General features: G+C 47.6%; 8 protein-coding genes across 8 annotated transcripts; 3 read left to right on the top strand and 5 right to left on the bottom strand.

The window, feature by feature from the left end:
* Positions 1-3: 3 nt before the first annotated feature.
* On the bottom strand, positions 4-936 carry EV420DRAFT_1062917 (uncharacterized protein). The gene is made up of 2 exons (XM_060465583.1): positions 390-936; positions 4-341 (listed from the first exon to the last, which is right to left on the bottom strand). Exons 1-2 carry the CDS (start codon positions 927-929, stop codon positions 105-107), a joined length of 777 nt encoding a protein of 258 aa, XP_060335889.1. The 5' UTR covers positions 930-936; the 3' UTR covers positions 4-104.
* A 2,067-nt stretch (positions 937-3,003) lies between these two features.
* Positions 3,004-4,207, bottom strand: EV420DRAFT_1263688 (uncharacterized protein; the record flags this gene model as incomplete). The annotated part of the gene is made up of 2 exons (XM_060467188.1): positions 3,004-3,674; positions 3,730-4,207. Coding segments are annotated over 2 exons (1,149 nt in total), but the record flags the coding sequence as incomplete, so codon positions are not given.
* Positions 4,154-5,881, bottom strand: EV420DRAFT_1062743 (uncharacterized protein). The gene has a single exon (XM_060465582.1). It carries the CDS (start codon positions 5,463-5,465, stop codon positions 4,494-4,496), a length of 972 nt encoding a protein of 323 aa, XP_060335887.1. The 5' UTR covers positions 5,466-5,881; the 3' UTR covers positions 4,154-4,493.
* Positions 5,882-6,749: 868 nt separating this feature from the next.
* On the bottom strand, positions 6,750-7,896 carry EV420DRAFT_1518098 (ribosomal protein L23/L15e core domain-containing protein). Its single transcript, XM_060472039.1, has 6 exons — positions 7,755-7,896; positions 7,506-7,560; positions 7,259-7,457; positions 7,058-7,207; positions 6,936-7,005; positions 6,750-6,877 (listed from the first exon to the last, which is right to left on the bottom strand). The coding sequence occupies exons 2-6, from the start codon at positions 7,549-7,551 to the stop codon at positions 6,863-6,865; spliced, it is 480 nt and encodes a 159-aa protein (XP_060335886.1). The 5' UTR covers positions 7,552-7,560; positions 7,755-7,896; the 3' UTR covers positions 6,750-6,862.
* An 851-nt stretch (positions 7,897-8,747) lies between these two features.
* On the top strand, positions 8,748-10,308 carry EV420DRAFT_1638336 (Metalloenzyme, LuxS/M16 peptidase-like protein; the record flags this gene model as incomplete). The annotated part of the gene is made up of 5 exons (XM_060476817.1): positions 8,748-8,786; positions 8,836-9,007; positions 9,078-9,326; positions 9,384-10,171; positions 10,225-10,308. 5 exons carry the CDS (start codon positions 8,748-8,750, stop codon positions 10,306-10,308), a joined length of 1,332 nt encoding a protein of 443 aa, XP_060335885.1.
* A 281-nt stretch (positions 10,309-10,589) lies between these two features.
* Positions 10,590-11,629, top strand: EV420DRAFT_1618502 (uncharacterized protein; the record flags this gene model as incomplete). Its single annotated transcript, XM_060475349.1, has 3 exons — positions 10,590-11,012; positions 11,050-11,265; positions 11,321-11,629. The coding sequence occupies 3 exons, from the start codon at positions 10,590-10,592 to the stop codon at positions 11,627-11,629; spliced, it is 948 nt and encodes a 315-aa protein (XP_060335884.1).
* A 2,393-nt stretch (positions 11,630-14,022) lies between these two features.
* EV420DRAFT_1476154 (uncharacterized protein) lies at positions 14,023-14,664 on the bottom strand (the record flags this gene model as incomplete). Its single annotated transcript, XM_060469318.1, has 2 exons — positions 14,023-14,431; positions 14,570-14,664. 2 exons carry the CDS (start codon positions 14,662-14,664, stop codon positions 14,023-14,025), a joined length of 504 nt encoding a protein of 167 aa, XP_060335883.1.
* Positions 14,665-23,572: 8,908 nt separating this feature from the next.
* Positions 23,573-24,121, top strand: EV420DRAFT_1263613 (uncharacterized protein; the record flags this gene model as incomplete). Its single annotated transcript, XM_060467182.1, has 1 exon — positions 23,573-24,121. A coding segment is annotated over one exon (549 nt), but the record flags the coding sequence as incomplete, so codon positions are not given.
* Positions 24,122-24,461: the final 340 nt, after the last annotated feature.

Below are 24,461 nucleotides of genomic sequence, written 5' to 3'. Positions count from 1 at the left end.
AGAATGGAGAAAGTGTTTGTTGTCGAGGTAGGAGATTAGATTATTGTCTTCGCCGATGGCTGATCCCCTGGTGCAGAACGAGGTGACCAAATCACTAGTACTGGTCAAAGAACGAATTTCTTGAAAGCCTCGTAACATTGTAGGATGGCACGTCGATTATCAAGGGGTTTCATGCCCTCACTGAACCTGTGATTGGGACGTGGGAGATCAGGGACATGCCCAGGGACGATGGTGGGAGCAGGTGGGAATTGTCCGGATTCAACACATCGAGTCAATTCTTGGGTGACTGGGATCTTGAAGAAACTTGGATGAGTCCCGACCATGATTATACCGGGGATGACCTGAGTCTAGGATGAATAAGAGTGCAATCACCATAGGAAGATACATACCTTACTGTCCAATGGATCAAGTCCTACTGCTCGCCTTCGAGCATTATTGAATTGGAACGCGGCTATGGTCCCGGCAATGAGTTGAGCATGAACGTCACCCGGGCCGAACCGTTTATCCTCTTGGACCAGGAGGATAATATCGTTCGTATCTCGATTGAGGATGCAGATGTCAGGTTTAGCGCACTTGGTCTCCCCGCAGATTAGGAACCGTAATTCTTTGCGCGTCCGAATGGCTCGAGGACGATGGATATATCCAAGACAGTGGAAAAACGCCACAGTAAAATCAACGACTGCTGAATCTTCCGGTTCGGAGGGCACCATTGCGAGTTCGAGTTGAGCGAGGAGATTGTAGGACGAGTCGTCGACTGCGTCGTCAGCGATAGGGGCTGTAAGGATCTCTTGGTGAACCGAGGGCGCTGGTAAGGCTGTTTCGTCGAAGAACATTTGAGCATCCTGGAAAGTGATTCTGATTTTATACGCGTCCAGGTCGTTTGTAGTCCATTCGTTTCCGGGCTTGGCTGAGCGGATATTATTGGCCATCGTTGTGGTTCGGTGGAGATGCAGTGGGCCCGGCTCGGGCCGTGGGCAAACATCTTTTACTTAGCCGCTTTCTCTTCTTTTCCTTCAAGCTCCTTTTGCTGCATCCTCTCAAGCTTTCGAAGATATACCCGCAAGTTTCTGGGATCCGTCCCTATGCGTTAGGGTAGAAACCTTACCGAACAATCTATTGCCTTCTGCAGCGGCTTCGACCTTTTCTACCATTGACTGACTCTAAATTCTTCTCAAATGTGGCATTGTTGACGCTATCCGGAACAATTCCGACTATCAAGAAGCAGTACACTAGGTCAGTATAAGAAATTCTCCTGTAATCCTCTACCTATTCCGTTCGACGATCCTGAACCTCAAGTCAGAATTCCTTATACCACCGACCACCCATGACACACCCAGATTCATCGTGACGCGTGTTTATTTAATACGGGGATATTTGTCCTCTCTCTGACCCCCGTGTCGTGGTCGACCTTCACTTCTTCCTATGACTCACCACTCACTACTATCAGGATGATGAATGATATGATCAGCACTGCTAACTTCCTCGGCGGCTACCTTCCTGTGTCTGAACCCCAATTCATGGAGCCTGGTCTTGCTCTGCACATCACGGTAAGGCGAGTCTCCTGTTATCGCTGTTCCATGCTTAATTCCCATTAAAAGGGCACCGCCCGCATTAGGACTGACTCTGCAACATCTGTCACTGATCCCTCCAAGGTACTTGGTCTTACAACCTCTGGGTCAGCGGCAACGGATGCATCCTAGATTTGACAGCGTGCAACCCTATCTCACCAGCGTAAGTGTCGCGGCTAACTCTGGATCTGAGGTACCTTAATTCCTTCCTAGGTCGCCATTGCTATTAAGGATGCGGAGTCTGAGTACTCATAATTCGACATAACGGCAAAAGAACAGTTATTGTTATTCATGCTGATATCAACGTGTACCTGGACTGGAATTGTAATCAGTGTCGATGAAGGTTGCCTTGGTTTCATAACAACGATTGTAGACGGACGTGCATGCAAGCGAGCGTATATGTTCCCAGATCGTCGACATCCTTGGACGTCCACCGTCTTTTCACCATCTCGGTCGGTTAACGATGTTCTGGAATACGAGGTTCTAGGTACTACTCCGAGTGGTCATCAATGTGTGAGTTTGATTCCTCGTCAATGGTGCTTAATCAATATTTGTAACCGACGTTGAGACTTGAACCGAAGTGATGAATCCTGGTGTATCAGTACAAACGTACGAGAAGCCACCACAGCTCGTCAAGTCAAAGTAGCAATCGCACGTGATAACTCAGTTCCCGGCACTGCAGGGAAGCGACTCGGATAAGGACATATAAAGAACGCAATAAAAGTAGAACCAGAAAATTGCCTGAATACTGTCGAGAGCCTTTAACGACGACACCATGCGTGTCCAACAAAGCCAAGAAACCGATGCCTCGAGCTCCCAAGTCCGAATTCGCTTCCAACATGAGAAGACGCCTATTTTTGTGGGAATGTCGAAGAAAAAAGCTCAGGAATAGACTTGTCCGACGTCGAACGTCATTATATACATGCTTCGACTTTTATCCTATACATCAGACAAAGATAGTCCTTAGAAAGTGGATACCAAGGAGGACTACAGGTAAAACAATCAACACTCATAAAGCGAGTTTCTAAGAGCGATCCCAATGAATTACATTGAAAAAGGGATCCGGCTTCAAGTTGCTTGCTTGACCTGCATGCACACATACTTCTTTCAAAAAAGCCCCGAGCATAGAGATAAAAAAAGAGTAACAGAAAACTAAACAGCAGTTATCATGTAAGAAATAAAGCAGTAAAAAGATGCGGCTCTTCAAAGATAAATTAAAAAGCACACAGATGCCGTTTTAGATCGAACAACGCCTTAACCCCAACATGAAAGAAGAACAACGCAGGGAGAAGACGCGGAGACCAAATTCGACAAGAACCTTGGTATATGCAGTTATCGGTATTGAGATCCGGAGTAAAGGGTGGAGGGAGATCGTAGGAAACTGGTGGGGATGGCGGGGCAAAGCTTTAAAAAACAAAAAGTCCGAAAACAAATATCACCAGTTCATACTGCTCTCTCTCAAGATTGGAGCCGAGATCGCAGAAGGCATGACGGCCCTTCGTTGGGTCATCGCCGAAGGGCTGGTCGTCCGTGCATCGTAACTGTCCTCGACAGGTCGTTCTCCCTGGAAGCCTCTGAGCGAATCCTCCGCGTAGAAGAAGCTCCTCCGCCTCTGCCCACCGACAGTGTCCTGGTCAAAGTCTCTTCCTGCTGGCCGAATACCCGCCGTATCAGGCGGATCGGAGAGCCTACGGTGCGCGAGCTCCCGGCGACGCTGCACAGTGCGATAGACGAGGAAGAGAAGAACCAGAACAGCGATCGCGCCCAGCGCGCTGACAACGCCAATAATAGCGTCTTGGCGGGTTGTATCGGTCGACGTGCTTCCAGAAGCAGCGCTGGAAGAGTCGGTAGATCCAGAGGAATTGGGATCGGAGACGGAGAAGAGTGAAACGGCGCTCTGAATCTGGGAGGCAAGTTCATGGGCGACAGGGTCCGAATCGTCGGTATAGATTAAGGACGACGAGACACGGAGGAGAGACGCAAGCGTGTCAACCTCATCTGAAGGGATGTACCCGGTCCACATGGTCTGTAACAGGGCGGCGTCGGACGCATTCTCGTATCCAGATGGGATGTTGACTTGGAGACACCATGACATTACTTGATCACCTGTGAACATATGGATGTTAGTACCTGTTCATAACATTGTAGATGATTGACGTACTCGTCAGTCCAAGTGCATTCACTAAAATGGCAGGCGTATAAGCCAGGATTTGACTTGATGTAAGAGAGTTTTGAGTGACATAAACCCATCCTAACGTGGCAGTCGAGAACGCGATGCTGATGAAGGTATACCCGGTAAGATCCTCATCTCCAGTCATGCCGTTTTTGGGGAAAATCCTCGACGGGAGGTTGGTAGGGAGACTGGCAGCAGTAAATGTCGTCGCGGGCGTACTCTGAATATCTGAAATGCTGGTGGTGACCTGGTCAGGATCGGAAAAGCTCTGGGAAGACGTTGTTGTGGGTTGGCTATCGATCTGGAGCGAGGATGCTGTCAACACAAAGCTGAGATCCGATGGGACTTGATATTCGGTGGTTGTTGTCACGCTAACACTGAATACAGAGGAGGTGATGGTAGCAGTCTCCGGAGTACTAGTGCCGGAAGGGAATGTGATGGTCGAGGTTGACGATAGTGTCGCCGTGTTGGTGTACGTCTCACTGATGATAGAATGACTTGCACTACCAGTCGACGAGGCAGATACAGATTCGCTCGCACTAGCACTCGTCGATAAGGAGACGGAATCGCTGCCGCTCTGAGTAACAGAAACACTGTCTGTAGCGGAAACACTGGCGCTTTGTGTTACTGAAACACTTTCCGATACTGTTTGGGACGCCGAAACGCTCTCCGTAGCGGAGACACTACCGCTCTGCGTCACTGACACACTCTCCGTAACAGAAACACTGCCGCTCTGGGAAACCGACACACTCTCAGAAGCAGAAACGCTTGCAGCTCTGAGTGACCGACACGCTGTCCGTAGCAGAAACACTTGCGGACTGTGTCGCCGAAACACTATCTGTAGCAGAGACACTCGCGGATTGAGTCGCCGAAACACTCTCTGTTGCAGAGACGCTTCCGCTCTGAGAAACCGATGCACTATCAGTGACAGAGACACTTGCGGTCTGCGTTACTGATGCTGATGCAGTGTCAGTGACGGAGGCGCTTGCACTTTGCGTCACTGATGCGCTATCGGTTGCCGATGCGCTCTGGGTGGCCGGTACACTATCGGTTACTGATGCGCTCTGGGTAGCTGAAATGCTATCACTAGCAGAGGCGCTCCCACTCTGCGTCACCGACACACTGCTGTCAGTAGAGGAAACAGGGACGGGGACAGAAATCGAGACGGAGACAGAGATGGAACCTGTCGCTGAGGCGGAACCACTGTCAGTGGGCGTTGAGACGGAGGCACTGGCGGTAACAGAACTTCCATCCGACGTTGTAGACACGGGGACAGAGGTACCACCGGACGTCGATTCGGGAGGAGTAGAGACGGTAGCGCTACCACTGTCCGAAGAGGTGGAAACAGGCGCATCCGAAGTCGAGGTTGGCACATCTGAACCGGTTGACGAAGAAAACAGGATGCTCGTAATACTACTCAGGATCCCCCCATCTGAGGAGGAGGAAGCCGGTGCATCTGCACTGCTGGAGGTGGACGCGGGAGGCTCTGATCCACTGGAGGCGGGCTGTGTGGGATTAAGAACGCTACTTTCATCTGAAGAAGTTGATGTAGAGGCATCATCAGTCGAAGTCGATGCAGGTGCATCAGTCGCTGACGTGGAAACTGGACCATCAGTACTGCCCGTCGAGTCGATAGCGGTAGTCGAAGCAGATCCCTCCGAAGAGGACGTGGAGGCGGGTGCCTCTGTTGCACTCGAGGATGTGGAATCGGGAGAACCAACCATGCTACTACTATCCGAAGATGACGTAGATGCCGATGCATCGCTCGAAGAAGTCGTTTGAGCATCAGCGGAGCTGGTGGCCGTGACTCCGCCATCAGAGGAGGATGCGGCTGCAGGGCTCGAAGTCGCGGTATCGGCAGTGGTCGAGGCTGGTGTACCTGTACTGACAGGGGTCGAACTAGAATCAGAGATGGTGGTCGATTCGACAGATGAAGTGGTCGAGTCTCCAGAAAAGAGAATACTGGTCAAACTGGAGATGAAATTCCCATCAGTCGAAGAGGAAGTGACGGTGGAGATCGTGGAATCTGTTGCGGGCGCCGCGGTAGATGTTGGCAATGAATCAGTTGATGAAGTAGAGCCTGACGAGCTCGATTCCGATGACGTGGCGGTATCTGATGGAAGGAGGACACTGGTATGAGTGGAGACAACACCGGAATCAGAAGATGTAGAAGATTCACCAGTGGACGCGGTCGAAGTCGAGGTCGCTGAAGCAGTTTCCTGGGCCGTCTGGCTAAGCGTATCAGATGAGGAAGAAGACGAAGCCGATGAGTCGGTCGTAGACGCCGTGGTCAGGGTGGCGGTATCAACAGAAGATGTCGACGACGTGGATGAATCAGTCGTCGACACTGTTGATGACCCCTGGGACGATGATGTGTCTGTTGGGGTCGCCGTGACTGCAGGCAAAATACTGATATCGCTGCTACTGGACGAGGAGGTGCTGGTGCTCGTATCCGAAGTACCGCCAATGATATCCTGAACGAGACTGGAGATGGAGAGGAAATCAGTCGATGACTGACTCGCAGCGCTGTCACTGGTTGTGGTGCCGGCGCCGTTGCTACTTCCAGAGTCTATTGTCGGTCGGTATGTGAACAAATGGATGAGAAAAGAAAGCTGGGAACGCACCTATGGCCAGGTCAAGGATCTGCCGCTTATTCAAAAGAGAGCGACGTGCATGGGATCGTTGGTAGGAAGCGTGAATAGCGTCGACATTGAGAGCGAAGAGCGAGATGAAGAGAACAAGGGAATAAATAAGTAGAAGACGGTGCATGGAGAGGACTACGGGTCGCTGTCGCTGTCGCTGGACAGCAAGGGAAATAAGACTGCCAGTGGTAAGGCGGGTAAGGGAAGGAGCGTGGGGGCTGCACGAGCGGACGAGAAAGTGGCGTAAATGCCAAAAAGTCAAAGACGACGCCAACCAGAAGAAAGAGCGGCGAAAAGAGATCAGAATGTGACATCTGTGACGCATCTCGGCTTCCAATATCATAGCAACGAAAACAACGACAAATACCCTCTTCGGAACAGAACCGGATAATATTATTTTCATCTTTCTCAAAATATAATTAATCACATGATCGCAGCAGCTCATATTGGGTCCTATCGCATACAGAAACGTACTACGCTTAGATGAATCCAATCTGAATATCCATACTCGGTCAGTCTTCGCTCTTGATACCGCAAAAATACTCCACTTGCCTTGTTGGCCACATCCAGAGCATCGTGATCAGGTGTCAAGCGAACATATGCCTTCTTCTTGCCGTCCGGTCTGTCCAGTCATCAGAGCAATCCATTTAGATTTTTTTCACAGGGCCACCTACCGGATAAGCGTGTTCACTTTGGCCGCCTGAACATCATACAACTTCTTCACAGCATCCTTGATCTGCCGCTTGTTCGAATTGATGTCAACAATGAAAACCAGCGTGTTGTGTTCTTCAATCTTCTTCATCGCTGATTCCGTGTTCAGAGGTCTGGCAACAAGTCAGACCTAGTATCAAAGCAGTTGTAACGCGTAATCCTACGAGACGATGGTGCGGAACTGATCCATCCTTGGTGTGTGGGGAATGGATTTGCGCGGGTATTTGGGGCTGCGGGCCAATCGGAGGGTCTTGGGGCGGTGGAACGACACTGACAGCCGCGTCTTGCGTGAAGAGTGCGAGTGGGCTCCCTGGAGCGCTGCCTTTTTGGCCGCCTTGGCCTTGACGTCTTTTGGAGACTTGGCTGCACATTTCATTAGTTTATGTAGAAATCGACCAAATGGCTACACACCTTTTGAGGCGGCAGCCTTGCCCTTCGTAGCTTTTGTGGTGGCCATAGGGAATATCTACAACGTCGTGGATCAGTGATTCTATCACAGCGGGTTTGGCGCAGGGAAGCAAGCCGAATGAAATTTTTGGCAGCGTCATCCAACCAGACTTTGAGCCATCCATCCAAAATACCATCCTAACGGATCTTGTTCTCGGTTCATACGTTCGACCATGCCCCCAGCGCGCAAACAGAGAAAACGGGGAGTCTAACCTTGAGGTGCCGACCGGTAGGGTGTTGAGAAAGTCGAAAGCCTTGTGTCGACCGACTGTGAGAAAGTTGCCAAGGGTAATTGCCTTTTTCGGACAAACCGACCCTTATTCCCGAGACCACTTGCTCTTTCTTTTCCTTCCCGTAACTCGTATTTGTTCCAGTAATATTACATACTAATAATCTATCTTGGTGTCTGTCTAGGCTCTTTCGGTGAATCCTAAGGGATCTTCTAGCACGATTATGCACCGCCAAAGGGGATGTTTTACGGGATGGACCCATTCCGCAGTAGCTTCAGAACTCATCGTTTATTTCAATGTGCTGCTTCCGCAGGCCGAACAAAATCTGCGCTTACGTACCAGATCTTTCATGAATATTTTCTTGTGGTGCAGCGGCGCCCCCTCCTCAAATGATACCATCTGAGCGAAATTCTTCAACGTCCAAGGAACGATAACTTCCAAGTTTCATTGGCATCACATCATAGGTACTTCCATCACATGTTCGCAGTTAATGCGGGTCCGTACGGAGAACTATCATCAGACTTGGCAGACTCCCTTGGGCTCAAGCTTCTGCAGGCTACATTCCGGCGTGCTGATGGTTTTGAGGTCATTCTCCAGCTGTGTTCCCTCATCAAGCCCGAACAGGTGGTCTCAGTAATTACGCGAAGCATCATGCATCACTATCGAAATGATCCTTTGCTCGCAGCACATAGGCACCCGTAATAATTCCATTGCGTCTGTCTGTAATCAAAATTTTGTCACGCTAGCATCGATAAAGGCGTGAATAAGCCTTTCAGTACCTTGGATATCGTTATATACGTATCCTCAGGCGAAATCTTGAACTAAGTAGTTTACCTGAGTCCAGCCAATCAGCAAGCAGAAAGATGTCAGGTAATCGGTGCCGGCGCAAGCCGGAGCAAGCGGGATAAATCCGTTGACGCCCGGAACAGCTCACACCTCTTTTCAACCTCGCTGGTCGTCGTCGGCGTCATCCATCATGCTTTCCCGCTTCGTTCGAAGCGCTATTCGCGCTCCTGTAAGAGGCCTTCTTTTTCATTTTTTATGTTTACCCTTATATTATGTAGCGGCCATATAGAAGGGCGTTTGCGACGGTTCACAACGTCGGGCCCCAGACAGAAATCACGACCCTCTCGAACGGTCTAACTGTCGCGACCGAATCTCAACCTCATGCGCAGACAGCGACCGTTGGGGTGTGGATTGACGCGGGTTCCAGGGCGGAAACCGACAAGACGAACGGTACCGCATCACTTCCTTGAACATATGGCCTTCAAGGGAACCGGCCGACGGACACAACACTCGCTCGAAGTAGAGGTCGAAAACATTGGCGCACATCTTAATGCCTATACCTCTCGCGAGCAGACTGTCTACTACGCCAAAAGTTTCAGCAAGGACGTCCCTGTGGCCATGGACATCATCAGCGACATTCTGCAAAACTCGAAGCTCGAGAACTCTGCCATTGAGAGAGAGCGTGGTGTTATTCTCAGGGAGCAGGAAGAGGTTGACAAGCAGCTTGAGGAAGTCGTCTTTGACCACCTTCACTCTGTCGCCTTCCAAGGTCAGTCGGGCGTCCTACTCGACATTGCACACGACATTGACTTTTTTTTCCCTACAGGACAGTCTCTTGGCCGTACAATTCTCGGTCCCAAGGCGAATATCCTCTCCATCAATCGCAACGACCTTTCCTCCTACATAAAGACCAACTACACCGCTGACCGCATGGTCCTCGTCGGTACAGGAGGCATTGAGCACGAAGTGCTTGTTAAGCTTGCCGAGAAGCACTTTACCTCTCTTCCCGTGTCCTCCAACCCCATACCCCTCGGCCGTCTCTCGCACCCTAAGCCCACATTTGTAGGCTCAGAAGTGCGGGTCCGTGACGATACCATCCCCACTGCCAACATTGCCATCGCTGTTGAGGGTGTCGGCTGGAGCTCGCCCGACTACTTCCCCATGATGGTCATGCAATCCATCTTCGGTAACTGGGATCGCAGCCTCGGCGCTTCTAACCTCCTTTCCTCCCGGCTCTCTCACATCCTTTCCAGCAACAACCTCGCCAACTCGTTCCTGTCCTTCTCGACCTCTTACTCTGATACCGGTTTGTGGGGAATCTACCTTGTATCCGAGAACTTGATGAACTTGGACGACCTCCTGCACAACACGTTGAAGGAATGGACGAGGATGAGCATTTCACCTGAGGAGGTTGAGGTTGAACGGGCTAAGAGTCAGCTCAAGGCCGGCTTATTGTTGAGTTTGGATGGTACCACCGCAGTTGCTGAGGATATTGGCCGACAGCTTGTCACCAGTGGAAGGAGGATGTCGCCTCAGCAGATCGAGAGTGCTGTTGATGCCGTCACCGTTGCTGACATTAAACGTGTCGCGCAAAAGTATCTTTGGGATAAAGATGTAAGTTTTGCATGACTCTTTGTTGTCTGTATACTAATGTTGCCGGGTTCTAGTTCGCTTTGGCTGCTCTGGGAAGTATTGAGGGACTGTTCGATTACAACCGCATCCGTTCCGACATGTCATCTATGATCTACTAGAACAGCGTAGCATCGTTTTTAAATAATAAATTCATTGCCAAATGTTAGGACTGTACAAAAAATACAATGAGTGTGGCGTGGGAAACAAACCACGTTGCCCTGTTTTGAGGGCTTCCGGTGGTGTCTGTGACACCCTCTGCAACTCTCCCGTCACTGTCCGTCACGAACCTTGTCACTGTAGGCCGGCCAACGAGCACGTCCCGGTCACACTAGCATCACAGCACATCCAGGACGGTACCACTACCGTACCGGGAGAAATCACAATTTATTGCTAGTTCGCCATGATGGAAGCGGTGCCACCAGCCACTCCCCTCTCCAACAGCTCTAGACGACGGGCAAGAGAAAACGAAACACCCAGCCAGAGAGTAAAGCGAGAAAAGGCCGCTGAGCGTCAGCGGCGCAAACGCGAACGGGACAGAGCCATAGGCCTCGGTCTCGTCGTTCTTGCTCACCAACAGCAACCATCTACATCACAGCAACCTGCAGCAGTCCAACAATCCCAGCAATCCCAACAACCGGCAGCTCCAGAGTTCGTTACCCACGAGATGACCGCCGACGAAATTGCTCGTCGCGATCGTGTGCGTGCTGCAGCAAGGGAACGGCAGCGAAAGCACCGTCAGCTTGTAAAACAACGCAAGATGCGCGAACTTGGCCTGGACATGGGCAATGAGCTCCTTCAGGGCATGGACGAAGTCCAATATCGCGTGGAGGAGGAGCAGTACCAACAAGGTGCTCGGCGAGCTTTCACAACAGCAGCCTGCATTGGCGCCGCATGAACCCCCGTTTCCAAATGGCCAGCAGCACGGTGGCCAGACGTTTGCCACTACCTTACTACTCTCTTTTTCCTGCGCGCCGTTGCTTAAGCAGCACCTACTCCGGACTCTCAACATGTCGAATGAGGAGCTGGCGTCGTTTGAACCTATCATTGCCGACGCGTGGGATCAGTGGAATCACCAGGTACGTGCCCGTTTTCGTTCTATGGAGGCGCATAATGACCTTTTTTGTTTGACAGCGTCAATTACACTACGAGCAGCAGGCGGCAGCGGCAGCCAATGGCGGACCTCCCCCTCCACCCGCTTTTACCGTCGACATCGAACACAACACTACTGTGTACCAGCAGCCTCCCCCGCCGCCGGATCCAACTAATGAGTTCCGTGCGCGGTTCCATCGCTCCCTCATTGCACCGTCTCCCTTCCAGACATCATCACAACCGCCAGCCACCCCTGCCTCTGGGCCCGTTCCAGATCAGATCGACCCACATCTCGCCGCACCTGGTACCAAAGGTAAGTATTTGTTCTACCTTGTCAGGATGTGTGACTAATAGTAGATATCTTGACAGAAGAGAGCTGAGCATATTTACATCTTTCTGTGAAATGAATGGACATGGTTGTGTGTTATTCATACATGTATATCTTAATTTTCTTTGAATGCATTGTGTAAACATTTATCATTGATGGCAAGTACTTTTCTTTTCTGAGGAACCTTGAGTTGTGGCATCGAGAACATTCATTGCAGTCTGTGTTGGTTGGTGATCTTGCTGGCCAGTGTGGGGTGCAGATTGTAGATTTTACATGCTGTGTAATCTAAAAGGAGAGTTGTATCACCAATTGCACAGCATGTAACCCTGAATTGTGCTGTGTGAGTACACCACACTGCTGGAGAAATGTCAGCAGAAGGTTTGAGCAATCTTAATTAGTTGTAGCAGACCCACTGTGATAGCCATGCATAGATGCCAGCATCACCAAAAGTGGCTAGGGCTTTGCACCATACAGTATAAAGTATGCAACCATATAGCCACAGTAAAATGACAGGAGACAGTAAGTCCATAAACCATTGTCAAGGGGCCACCACAAAAGTGAGAAAGGTTTACTAAAAATTCTAAGTACTAATCAGCAAAACTCAGAAAAAGTCCATTGGCTCTTAGTGTTAGGATCATGCTGATAAGGACAAGGGAAGGGATTGCACACAGTGGAAGCTGTGGAGTGCATAGGACATAGGTGAAGCTATTAGCAATGTCACCCCTGAGCTGAAGCCCTAAGATGAGTACAGATGGAAGTCCATGGAGAGACAGAGATAAGGTAAGAGGTAAGTCCAACAGATTGGAGTTCCATAGACTGAAGAGTGAGAGTTTAGACTTAGAGTCAAAGAGAGAGTTGGGCTGAACCAAGTTGATATTCAAACTGAGTATGTACAGTGTAGTTCTACAGTTTATATACTGTTTAAGAGTCTGATCTAGTTCCTACTTGGAGTAGTCTGCATTCTAGGGTGGTCAGGAGTTGTAGTCTACTGGTTGGTAGCTGATGGAGTCTGATGACATACTTTGCTACTGACATTAGGTTCTTGATAAATTAAAATGGAGAGATGAAATATAAAATAGAATATGAAATAGAAACTGGAAATCAGAATCCATAGGATTCTGAAATGCAGTTTGTTGGAGATGAGCTTGGGATTGGAGTTCCATCAGTATGCACATTGCAGTATCTCTCTCTTAATGTTCTTACCCTCAAAGATGTAGATTCCAATGGCTGAGTATGCCTGCATGGAGTCCTCCAGAGACCTTTGATGGGAGTGATCCATTCAAATTGGTGATGTTGGGATTTTGCCAAAAAGTTCTAGAAGGAGCAATCCAGCATCATGCTGAGAGTAGCTGAGTAAGCACAAGACTAGTAGAACAGTGTAGTACATTCTAGATTACAGCACAAAGTAGTATAAATACAGGCTCTGTAGAAGCCTAGAAATAATAAGTTTATATCAACTGGCCTTAACAGCTAGGAGTCTACCCTGCACAACACCAAGGATTCCAACAGGTGAATATGCATTTCTGGCATAGATACTACAGTGAGGACAGGCTCTGAAAAGCCTTGGAGGCACACAATAAGTTCTTGGACACAAGGAGGTGGTACTATGGGCATGGCAGCTGACAGGAAAATTGTGAAGCATGTATGTAAATCATAAGCTTTAAGTTCGATTAGAAGCCTAGCAAGGTGGTTCCTAACTGTGGTGTATAATGATATGATGGAGGTGTCTATAATAAGGTGGCTACAGAGTCTGATGCAATATAATGGATGTAGTCTAAGAGTGATTACAGTTCAGAAGATAATTCCTAGTCTCTTTTCACAGAGTGTATTCTCTAGCCTGACACAGGTCCTTAGGGAGAATCACACACTTGGAAGTAAGAAGGTAAGAAAGGATGATGCATTAATCTTCTACAGGCTGTATATATACTACTATTTAGGAGTCATCAAGAGTCATTCCAAGTCAAGAAAGTAACTAAATATACCTACCAAGTCCAAATATAAGTACAGTAGTCATTAGGAATCACTATGACAGTCTGGATAAAAATAATCCATCACATAGCCCCTCCACTTTTTATTCATCCCTTAAGTTGCCACTATACCCATGGAAGGCCTCAGGAATAACCATGGAGTTCAGCCTAATGATAGTCCAATCAATAGGGTAGGCCTCCTTGAATAGCTCCACCTTGTACTAAGCATTATAGGCAGAGTACACGTACAAACTTTCAGCCCATAATTCCCTTTCAAACTCAGCAATGTAAATACCTCATTCTTCCATGATGAGGGTAAAAGCAATACTGCTAACCACTTCTTTCCAGTGTTTCTGCATGAGGACTTCTGCCTTCTGGGTCCACACATGTACAAACCCACTCAGGAATCAATAGATGATGTAAACCATTGGCAGTACTGATCGTGGCCCTCAAAGCTCAGAACCAGGAATGAACCTGACTAGAACTTTCTCTTCTTCAACCATGATAGATTCTGCTACTAGCTTGACACCATCTTCACCCTTGATAGGTAGAGTTGCAAGGTGATTGAAATTTGCCATGATAAAAGAGGGCCTTTCTAGAAGTTTCTTTACTTCTTCCTTGCTAACTAGCCATCTGGCTATCCACCCTACAGTATTCCCACAAGCTATAGCCACCTCAATATTCATCCTTCTAGATACCCCTGAAGCTTCCCATATATAATTTGCACATAACAACTCAAAACTGAAGGCATTGCTCAGCTGCAGCTCTTGAAAACCAGGTTGGAAAGGTATTTCAGCTGCCAGGACTTTGGCAGGGGAGTAAGCATCCTCTGAATGTTTGAAGGCAGGAAGGATGTGCCTAGGGATGGTCAGCTTAAAGCTAACATTGAACTCAATACAGTGAAGAATTAGGCTCTCAACACTATTGAAACATCACAGTGAGACAATAGTCCAGCCCTTGATTACAGTCATATTCTTCTCACTAGTGTAGAAGTACCTGTGTTCTAAAAGGAGGGAGTTTATTTCTGGTCCACTCCCTTCTACTTGAGTAAGCAATAGAACATTTGAGGCAGTGAACTGCAACCAGTTCATTGAGTCCTGTCAGAATTTCTGACTAGGGACATTCAAGGATCCCAGAGGGTAGTGTCCAAGAGAATATTAAAGTCTAGGGTAGCCAAGTAGATGTCTGTTGATCTTTGGATATGGACATTTCAGTGCTTATTCCTTGGCAGCAGCTTCCACTGATGAGCTACTATTACCAGTGAAGAGGCTGGCTGTGGGCACCTGTGGAATAGTGAGCAGGCTAAAAGGTGAACCTCAAAAACCCACACACACTCTCACACAACTACACAAACTACAATCACCCTCGTAAGTTATAGGGAGAGCAATTATTTCTAATGCGATCCACCTATACTTTAATATCTCAAAGAGTTTCTCTTATTCTCGATGCTCTTAGCAAAGCTAAGCTTTTTCTAATGAATTCCTAAGTCTAGGAACTTTTACAGGAAGGTCATTCACTGGCACAATGCAACCTTCAAGGCAGATTCAAGTTAAAATACACAAGGGACACTGATCCCAACAGAAACAGAGATGATACACATTGAAACAATAGTGAGCTTACTAAAAAAACACCACAGGCAAGCACTGACTTAGCCCACTCGCTACACAACTGTATGTAGGGGTTCTCCAACTAACTCCAGTAGGTTATCTCGACTCAAGAACACTTCAGAAGTGCTCAGAAACTGATTTCAAAATGGAACTTTGAGCAGAACTGACACAGAACAGACTGAAACAGAACAGAACAGAACAGAACTCAGATTTCCACTTCAACATATTTTCTGAACAGACTTATCACACTTAACAGAACAGAAACAGCGTCACTGATTCATATTCACTCTGACTAAGTTCTCAAAAGTCTTATCAAAAGGGTATCTCGTATTTCTCTGAGTGAGCTTGCTAATTCTATGCAAAGCTCGAAGTCACAAACTGATCCTTTGTTATAGTACTGCCTTCAACATGTGCACAGGAACTCAGAGGCTCAAAATTTGGCTTCTATCTACTGGAACCATCCTACTTATACTACAGGGAATTTAGAATTACAAACGTCATGCAGTACCCAGACCCCTACATGCATAGCACATTGCCACTGCCACCTTACTGAGCATCCAAGTTGGACTTCCCAGTTTTAGTCTCACTTCTATAGTGAGCTTGCTAAATGCATGCCAAGAGGTGCTCTCCTGACACCTGCAGGCTTGCTCTCTGATGACTGTGTTGTGAGCAGGTTATTAGCGCAGTGAGTACGTGCCAGGCTGGAGACAAAGGTCAAATGCTAGTAATATTCTAGACTGTGAATGATACATACCTGAAGATGAAGGTCAAATGCTAAGGAATGTTGACCTTCGATCTCCAGTGTTTGGTAGCTATGATTATATAAGGTAAACGTGACATGGAGGGTGTCCTACTACTTCAACACTCCCCCTCGACCGAACATGTCTACGGAGGTATTGAGACAAGTCCAAGTAGTGTAACCATGTGCTTGAGCTTCTCTCTCCCCAATCCCTTTGTCAAGGCATCAGCTGGCATATCTTCAGTTCGTAAGTGGACCACATGGATGCGTCCCTTCTCAACTTCATCATGGAGCCAGTAGAAGCAAAGGTCGAGGTGTTTAACATGGCCATGGTGTTCCAGATTTTGAGCAACTGATAAGGCGGACTCGTTGTCAATGTAGAGTACTGAGGCATCAGTGAATGAATACCCAAACTCTGTGAACAGATTGCGAAGCCAAAGAATTTCCTGGCCTGCAGACACAGCTGAGACATATTCTGCTTCTGTTGTTGAAAGTGTCATGAATGCTTGAAGACGACTCATCCAGCTAATGGCTCCAGTTCCCATTTTTACAACATAGCCACTTGTAGAACGTCCACTATCTTTGTCTCCCCCATGATCTGCATCGCAATAAGTCTTGAAATTGAAGACTGGCGATTCTGACTTGGGGTCAGGGGAATAGACAATGCAATAGTCGAGCGTCCTCTTCAGATAGTGTAGAAGCCATTTGAGAGCTTCCCAATGAGCCGTGCCAGGGTTCTGGCTGAACCGTGAGAGTACGCTCACAGGATATGCAATGTCGGACCTGGTAGCAATAGCAAGATAGGCTACAGAGCCAAGCACATTGAGATATGGGACCGTCCTCATGATCTCATATTCTTCTGGTGTTTTGGGGGACTGATCTGCTGTAAGCTTTACATTTGGATCCAAAGGAGTCAGAACAGGGTTGCAGTCAGCCATCCCTACATGCTGCAGGATATCTAGGATGTATTGGCGCTGGGAGAGAGAGAGTGTCTGGTTGGCTTGGTCACGCTTGATCTCGATGCCAAGGAGGTAAGACGTTGGGCCCAGGTCATGAAGCTTGAAGTGCTTCTTGAGATCATTGATGACCCTTGTGACACCCTCTGGTGTCTTTGTAGCAATGGTCATGTCATCAATAAAGACAGGGACAATGATGCGTTCATCATCTCTCTTGTAAACCCATATGCTGTGCTCACATTTCACCTGCTCAAATCTCATGGCATCAGTCAGTGTCGCATGTAGCTTCTTGTGCCATTCTCTCCCAGCTTGTTTCAGTCCATATAGAGACTTGAAGAGATGCCAGACCCATTCCTTTCCTTTCTCCTCAAACCCCTCTGGCTGCTCCATATATACCTCTTCTGTCAGCTCACCATTGAGAAATGCTGATGAGATGTCAACACTCCATAGCTCTAAATCCTTGAGGGCATCAAGTGCCAGAACAGCTCATAGGGCAGCCCATTTTGGTGTTGGAGAGAATGTTTCAGTGTAATCAAAACCAGGCCGTTGTGAATATCCCTTTGCAACAAGCCTTGCTTTATGGTGCTCAATTGATCCATCAGCATTGCATTTTACTTTGAATACCTAGCGACTCCCAACTGCCTTTCGATTCAGAGGGCATTTCACCAATTCAAAGACACCATTTTCAACAAGTGCTTGTATCTCCTGCACAGTGGCCTCATACCAGCTTGCGGCTTCCTCTGGAGGGCATCTCATTGCTTCGTGGAAGGATTTAGGTTCGTCATCATATGCAGATGCCTTGTGAGCTGTTTCTGTCATACCCTCAAATGCAACTTCAAGTCCTTCCTCCATCGTTAAGTAGGCCAATGTCTGAGTAGAGAACACTATGCCCTCAAGGATGGCTTCATCTGGCATGGTGGCTGTGTGTGCTTGCTCCTCTGGATTTTCCTCATTGTGATGTGTGTTTCTTGGAGGCCAAGGACCTTGGTAATTCCAGAGCGGATGACTATTACGGTTGCCATTTCGATGCATCTCACAACCATAACCAAGGCCAGGATCATATAAGCCATCATCACGTGTTGTGTACTCGTGCTTGCCCAGGCCTGTGGATGGTGGTGATGGTGGTGGTGACGGTGTTAGCTCTGGAAGAGATCCATTGAATGGTGAACCAGGAGGCATTATGACATCAGGAAGGAGAGGTGATGCTGGAGGAGGTGGACTTGGAGGAGGTGAGGCTGGAGGATTTTCCGGAGGTGGAGGATCATCATCATCGTCAGATTTCGAGTCTCCCCCTTGATTGGGCAGCGTAGGAGGATTCAATTCTGAAGGAAATAGGTCACTGAAGGGATTGGTAAGTGCTTTCGTGTTTCCTGGAAAGACTTGCTCATTAAAAATGACATGGCTAGATATGATGAACTTCTTCGTCACTGGATTCCAGCATGTCCATCCCTTTGTACCTGATGGATACCCAACGAATATGCATTTGGTGGTACGTGGTTGCAAGCCTCATCACTTATTCTTCTTGACATGGACATAAGCTAAGCAACCAAAGACGCACAAGTTAGAGACATCAGGTTTCCTCTTGTGCCAGCCAGTATAGGGTGTTGTTCCAGGAAGCGGAGCAGTGGGGCAGCGGTTGTGCATATATACGAATGCAAGTACAGCAAGCCTCCAGAAGGAAGGAGAGAGATGAGCCTCATAGAGCATAGTGATAGCTCCTTCAGCAATGTCATGGTTAGCGCATTCTGCAACTCCATTTTGGTGAGGCTCATCAGGCTCAGTATGGCATCTTGATATCCCTTCATCAATACATAGCTGGTCAAATTGATGCCCCATATACTCCCCCCCTCCATCATCTTGCTCCTCCAAGATCTTTAGGCCATGAAAATTTTCAGCATAAGCCTTGTAGCATTTAAATTCAGCCAGTGCATCACTCTTTTGCTTCAGCAGAGCAACAACCCAAAATCGTGAAGCACCGCATATGAAGGTGATCCAATAGTAATACCCTTCAGGTGTAGCAACCGGCATGGGACCCTTGAGATCAGAGAATACTATCGTGAGAGGATGGGTAGGGAGGAGCAATGGGCCTTGAGGAATATTGTGTCGTCAGTGCTTGCCCATGAGGCAGGGTTTACAAATTGGATCTGGGCTGGAACTTGTGTTGGACATCTTCATATTTGAGACAAGTTGATTCTCATACATGTCCCGTACAGTGCTGACACCTCTGTGGCAGGTTCGTCGATGCCATAGATTTACATCAAGGGGACAGGTGCTAGCAGCATTTGAGGTAACTGGTCTTGAGATGCAAGTAATACCGTTGAGGTATCTGATGTTGTTGTCATTAACAGTGGCTGAGAAATGAAGCACTTGGTCTTGAAAGAATTGAACAGATGACCCAGCTATGCTGATCTCATATCCCTTATGGTGTGTGAGGTGGAAGGGTGAAAGCAAATTATTGTACAGATCAGGTACATGCAGTACGTCTTGGAACTCGACAGCCTCACCAACCTTCCCATTGTCCTCTCTTGGTTCAAACACAACTGTCCCCATACCTGCTGAGTAGATGACTGAGTTATCTGCCAGTCGAATTGGAACAACGTGTGGTGTCCAAACATGGAACCAGTTGCGACGGTGGCTCATGTGAGATGAAGCATCTGTATCTGTGTTCCAGTTAGATGATGCTGGAGACAAGGGATTGATACTCGCTTGGCTAGCAGTCTCCTCCACAACATTGGACTTCTCTGCCTTCGCTTCCCCTCCCTTTTTGCCTAGTCTCACAGTCCGACGCTCCTGGGTACACTGTGCAGCTCGTTCCCAGGCTTTCTTCTTGCTGAAACACTGGTCCTCAGTATGTCCAGAGTTGGTACACCAGCTACAGATAGCATCAGATGAGGCTGCAAGGGCAGCTTGGACTTGGATGGCAGTCGCTTTGAACGACGTTGCTGAGGTGGTATTGTGAGAGCGACGCTGCGTCTCTTAGTGTGAAAGGCAGCGACAAGTTTGTCTAGGCTGAGGGAATGGAGGAGGAGAATCGATGGCACAAAGTTGTCGAAGTCGGATGGAAGGGCACAGATGAGAGCCATGGATTGGAGCTCTTCGTCAAGTTGGTCAATAGTGAATTTTTTGGGGCAGAGAGCTTTGATGTCTTACATGGCCCTTGAGACACATCCGACAAGAGTAGAGAGGGACTCATCATCATCCTTTTGAATGCTGAACAGGACTGTCATAAGCATTGAAGTGGGTACCCGGTTTTTGCTGTTGGTGAATGTCCTTCAGCTTGGACCACATGGCTTCTGGCTTGCCCATGAGGAGACCAATGTGAGTGCACTGTGATTCGTCGATGCAGAGCCAAAGGTATCCCGCTGCAGAGGAACGATCCTGCAGGTAAGCCTTCATCTCCTTCCTCTCGGCCTTTGTAGGGTTGTCAGGGTCCACTGGCTCCAGCGTGTCCTCAGTATTGTCGAAATGGCCAAAGAGCCCCTTGATACACATGTAAGCTTCGAAGGAAGGCACAAACTGATTCCAGTTATCGGTGTGGAGGTTGGGGAATCCACGCTTGGTGGAGTCAGTGTCTGAGTCATTCATTTTGGTGTGGGAATAAGAAGACTAGTGGGGTTAGAGAGAATGTGATGGTCCATGATGGGTGGATGCAACTTCTGATTGGATAGTGATATCCCTTTGAGGGGTTGAGCGAGACGTTGATGTCAAAGAAATGGTTCGTGAGAGGGAACGAAAATTTTTGTCTTGGCTTAGTAAGGCATGGGGCCCATAACCTGTTGTGAGCAGGTTATTAGCACAGTGAGTATGTGCCAGGCTGGAGACAAAGGTCAAATGCTAGTAATATTCTAGACTGTGAATGATACATACCTGGAGACAAAGGTCAAATGCTAAGGAACGTTGACCTTCGATCTCCAGTGTTTGGTAGCTATGATTATGTAAGGTAAACACGACATGGAGGGTGTCCTACTACTTCAACAGACTGACAGGTCTAGGCATACAGAACTATCAATTCTGACATATGTCCTTCAGTACTTCTTTCTTAGATTCACAGAGGCTTCTCATTAATATGGCAACAAGTGAGCCTTTGAACAATGGGACTCCAGACAATGGAATGTGGGCTCATGGACTTTGGCTGAGACCCACTGTCCCAGTTCACTCCGGTGATATCTGTCATCTCAGCATAAGGATTTTCCCTGGATTTTCAGGTATGGCATGTTATAGTTAGTGAGCACTGCTAAGTACTTTCAGTGTTAATGCAACCTTCAGAGTAGCATCTAATTCCTGTGAGCATGCTTGTAAGTTAGAGCATAGTGCACTGGGTATAGGGTTCAGCCTTCTCATCACACATGCCCATCAGGTACAGTGCTGTGACTAAGTCCTGTTTAGAATCCCATTGCTTCTTATGCCATAAGTTATATTCCGCATCATTGCACCATGTAGCATTAGTGTCAACATGTCATTTTAGTCTGCTTGCTCACTATATCTCTGTGTGCATGTAAAACATGCTAGATTGCAAAATTCCATGCGTAAGTAGGCTGCAGTTGCAACACCAGCTTCAGATGATGATGGAGGGGAAGAACTTGAAGGTACTGACCAGATGGAGTCCCTGAAGCTTTTTTCCAATGATGAACCACTGCCCACTAAATCACAAGTCAATATGCAAGCCCTTTTGGCTAAGGGGTATGGAGTAGGGCATCTTTCCCTCCTTTTTTCTTAGACTACACCTGTAGTAGAAATCAGATATGTTCTAGAATCAAGGAAAGATTTAAGGACTTGCCCTGTTTGACCTCCCTAATCAACTGAGTGGCACATTCCAAGTTGCTCGGTGTTACAAGGACAGGCAATGAAGGGTCTACCAACCAAGGAAATCGAACGTTATCCAGCAGTTATGGCTGCATCATTGTAAATCCCTTCATCTCATTATGACTTGAGTTCAATGTCTCCTGAAAAATCTATTTGGTACAGCCAGGGTGGAGACCTATCCCAGTAAAGGATTCACATCTGGAAGAAGTCCTTAGGTTGAGAGGTGAGCTTACTTTTATACAGGATGGGAAGTTCAATTTATGAAAGGGTCAATCACTGCCAGAATAAGTTCATGAATCCTAGCTAGGGCTGAAGGAGACAGAACAATGGATGTGCTATGAACTATACCTGAATGGTACACTATCCTCCACAGCTTCTGCAGCTCCAGCATGCTCTAAATGATCCTCTTCACTAATTTCAACCCTTGAATTTGTGTTTAAAGCACATTCTTCTGTTATGATGTGCTCCACAATATCAGATATGGGAAGTGATGTATCATCATCCATTTCTTCACCATATGCTGGTTCTTCTGCTGATGTGGCAATAGTTAAGTCAGTCGATGAGGTCAGCTCTTCATACAATGCTGGATTCTCCTTTGGTAGCTATAGGAGCTCTTGAACAGTCATCGCAGAGGTCAGGCTCTCATGTGAACAATCATAGGTACCAACATGACAGAGAGAGAAGGCCTGGTGAGAATCTATCAATGACAGTTGTTATAGAATGCAGTCCATCACTTTACTTACCTTTAATATGAGATCCTTCCTATTTATATCCTCATAAGCTTTGACAAGCTATGCAACTGAATAATCATGAAGCATTCTCTTTGTGATATCCATCTGAACATTATCAGAATTTGCTCTGAGCTGAGCTGAGCTGAGACCTCCTCAACAATGTTGTGATGTGCAGTTCTCTTCATGCTACTCTTTAGTGATTGTTGAATACCCATGTCTAGCAGCTGCCATACACCTGTGCACCCTCCAGGAATAAACACCAGAATAATGGTCAGATATTGACTTCTCATCCAGCCATGGAACTCTGCCTACTTATGAACCAACCAGCAGTCAATCTTTCAGATTGACTGCTGAGTTTGCAGAAGATTGAGCTCCTTCTTCTTCTCAATATATGGCACAATGATTCTATCCATGAGAGAATGCATGGTCTCATGAGATGACCAGTAGTTTCCCTCTTTCCCAGATGGATCAAAGTGAAATCCAAGCTTTGATGCCTCTTGGTAATGTGCCACAGACTTCTTGGGACAAGACCCTGCTGTTTTTCCATCATATACAGCTCTGAGATAAGCCAGTAGCAAGGCACAAGTGAATGGCTTATCAGAGGATAAGATAGATTAGGCAGACAGCAAAGCCCTTTAGTATATACTGCCACAAATAAACATTTCTTTGGGGCAGCAATAAGCAGTCCATCACATCCATTTCCTTTTCCACTGTCTGACTCCCTCTCTGGCCAGTATCAGGCCATCTTCCTCTGTTCTTTTGTAGTCCTCCTTGCTATGATACAGGTGCTGATTCTGCCACCTCGAGTCCACAGAACCCATAAGACCGATGCCATAACAGCAGCACTTTGGTCCCTCCCTCTGGGTGACAGGCTTGAGAAGAATGCTGACATTGAAGCCTGCAACGATGCATGATACATCAAGCATTTCAATCATGTCTCTGATCCCACTACATATCTGGATGATGCATCTGACTCAGAGTCAATCCTCACGATCAATGATGATGAGCTGGTGACCCTGCACAATCCTGGAGTATTTGCTCTTTTCCCAAAATACCCCAAGGCCACCATGGCCTGGTTAGCGGCAGAGAATGCAAAGGACAAGAAGAAGAGGGAGGCACCAAAGATGGTGGAGGAGTCATAGGAGGCCAAGCACCATTGCAAGGATGGCTCAGATTTAAAGCCAAGGATGCTGGGCACCCAGCAGGAGGTGTCTTTTCACCAAATATTATATGATACTGACGATGCTCATATACATATTCCTCTCCCTTTTTTCACCAACAAGAGCCTCCAGTACATAAATGTCAATGCTGCTTTGTTGCCAGTGCAGAAAGCGAATTTGCTCGATTGCGAGAAGAAGGGTTTCAACATCCTCAAGATTGAGGAGCTGATGCCTATTCTTGGGGCAGAGTTATCCATAGATTATGGCCTTCATGCCAAAGCTATGGCTAATCTCTACCATTTCCAGAAATCTCACAATCCTTTGGGCTTGAAGGGCAATCATGCCATCTGGTATGAGAGTCATATCCTCTTCTTTGATTGTCAGCAAGACAAGATCGAATACTGGGACTATCTAAAGCATCTTGAGATGGAGCTCCACCTCAAACATATCAGCTCCCTGACAGCATTTGACCTTGATTACTATGTGCAATGTTACAATGAGGTCAAGAACAATGCTCTTCTCCAAGAAAAGATGAAGGAGGATATGAGATGAGAGATGGCTGAGGTTGAAGCATGGGTACGTGCTGAACTTAAGGCCAAGGAAGAGGCATGCCATTCCTCATGTGGCTTCTCTGAAGGAGGTAGGCCCTCCCAGCCCTTTCCATCTGGCAGTGGGAGGTCAGGCTCGACTCCTTGCTGCATCACGTGTGAGGGCCCCCATCCCATCTCGAAGCACTATGATGGATCAATCACAACCTGACCCCGTTGGGCACAGATACGAGGAAACGACCTCTTCACACCAGATGGCAAGTGCATTTGTATCTTCTTCAACCTCCACTCTCCCTGCACTTGCAACCATAGCGCCTGTCAACAACCAACTATAATCGACTTAG

This window comes from Desarmillaria tabescens, assembly GCF_030435595.1.
Source record: "Desarmillaria tabescens strain CCBAS 213 chromosome Unknown EV420scaffold_6, whole genome shotgun sequence".
Lineage (NCBI taxonomy): Eukaryota > Fungi > Basidiomycota > Agaricomycetes > Agaricales > Physalacriaceae > Desarmillaria > Desarmillaria tabescens.
This window is presented reverse-complemented; position numbering and strand designations above follow the sequence as displayed.

Bases quoted from the DNA above. Each gene is read 5' to 3' on its own strand.
- EV420DRAFT_1062743 (XM_060465582.1), bottom strand. From the start codon at position 5,465: ATGGTTGGTTCTCCCGATTCCACATCCTCGAGTGCAACAGAGGCACCC.
- EV420DRAFT_1518098 (XM_060472039.1), bottom strand. From the start codon at position 7,551: ATGGCCACCACAAAAGCTACGAAGGGCAAGGCTGCCGCCTCAAAAG. The intron at 7,458-7,505 runs GTGTGTAGCCAT...TGAAATGTGCAG, and splicing joins CAAGGCTGCCGCCTCAAAAG to CCAAGTCTCCAAAAGACGTC. The intron at 7,006-7,057 runs GTAGGTGGCCCT...ATGACTGGACAG, and splicing joins AAAGTGAACACGCTTATCCG to ACCGGACGGCAAGAAGAAGG.
- EV420DRAFT_1062917 (XM_060465583.1), bottom strand. From the start codon at position 929: ATGGCCAATAATATCCGCTCAGCCAAGCCCGGAAACGAATGGACTACA. The intron at 342-389 runs GTATGTATCTTC...TCCTAGACTCAG, and splicing joins TTGATCCATTGGACAGTAAG to GTCATCCCCGGTATAATCAT.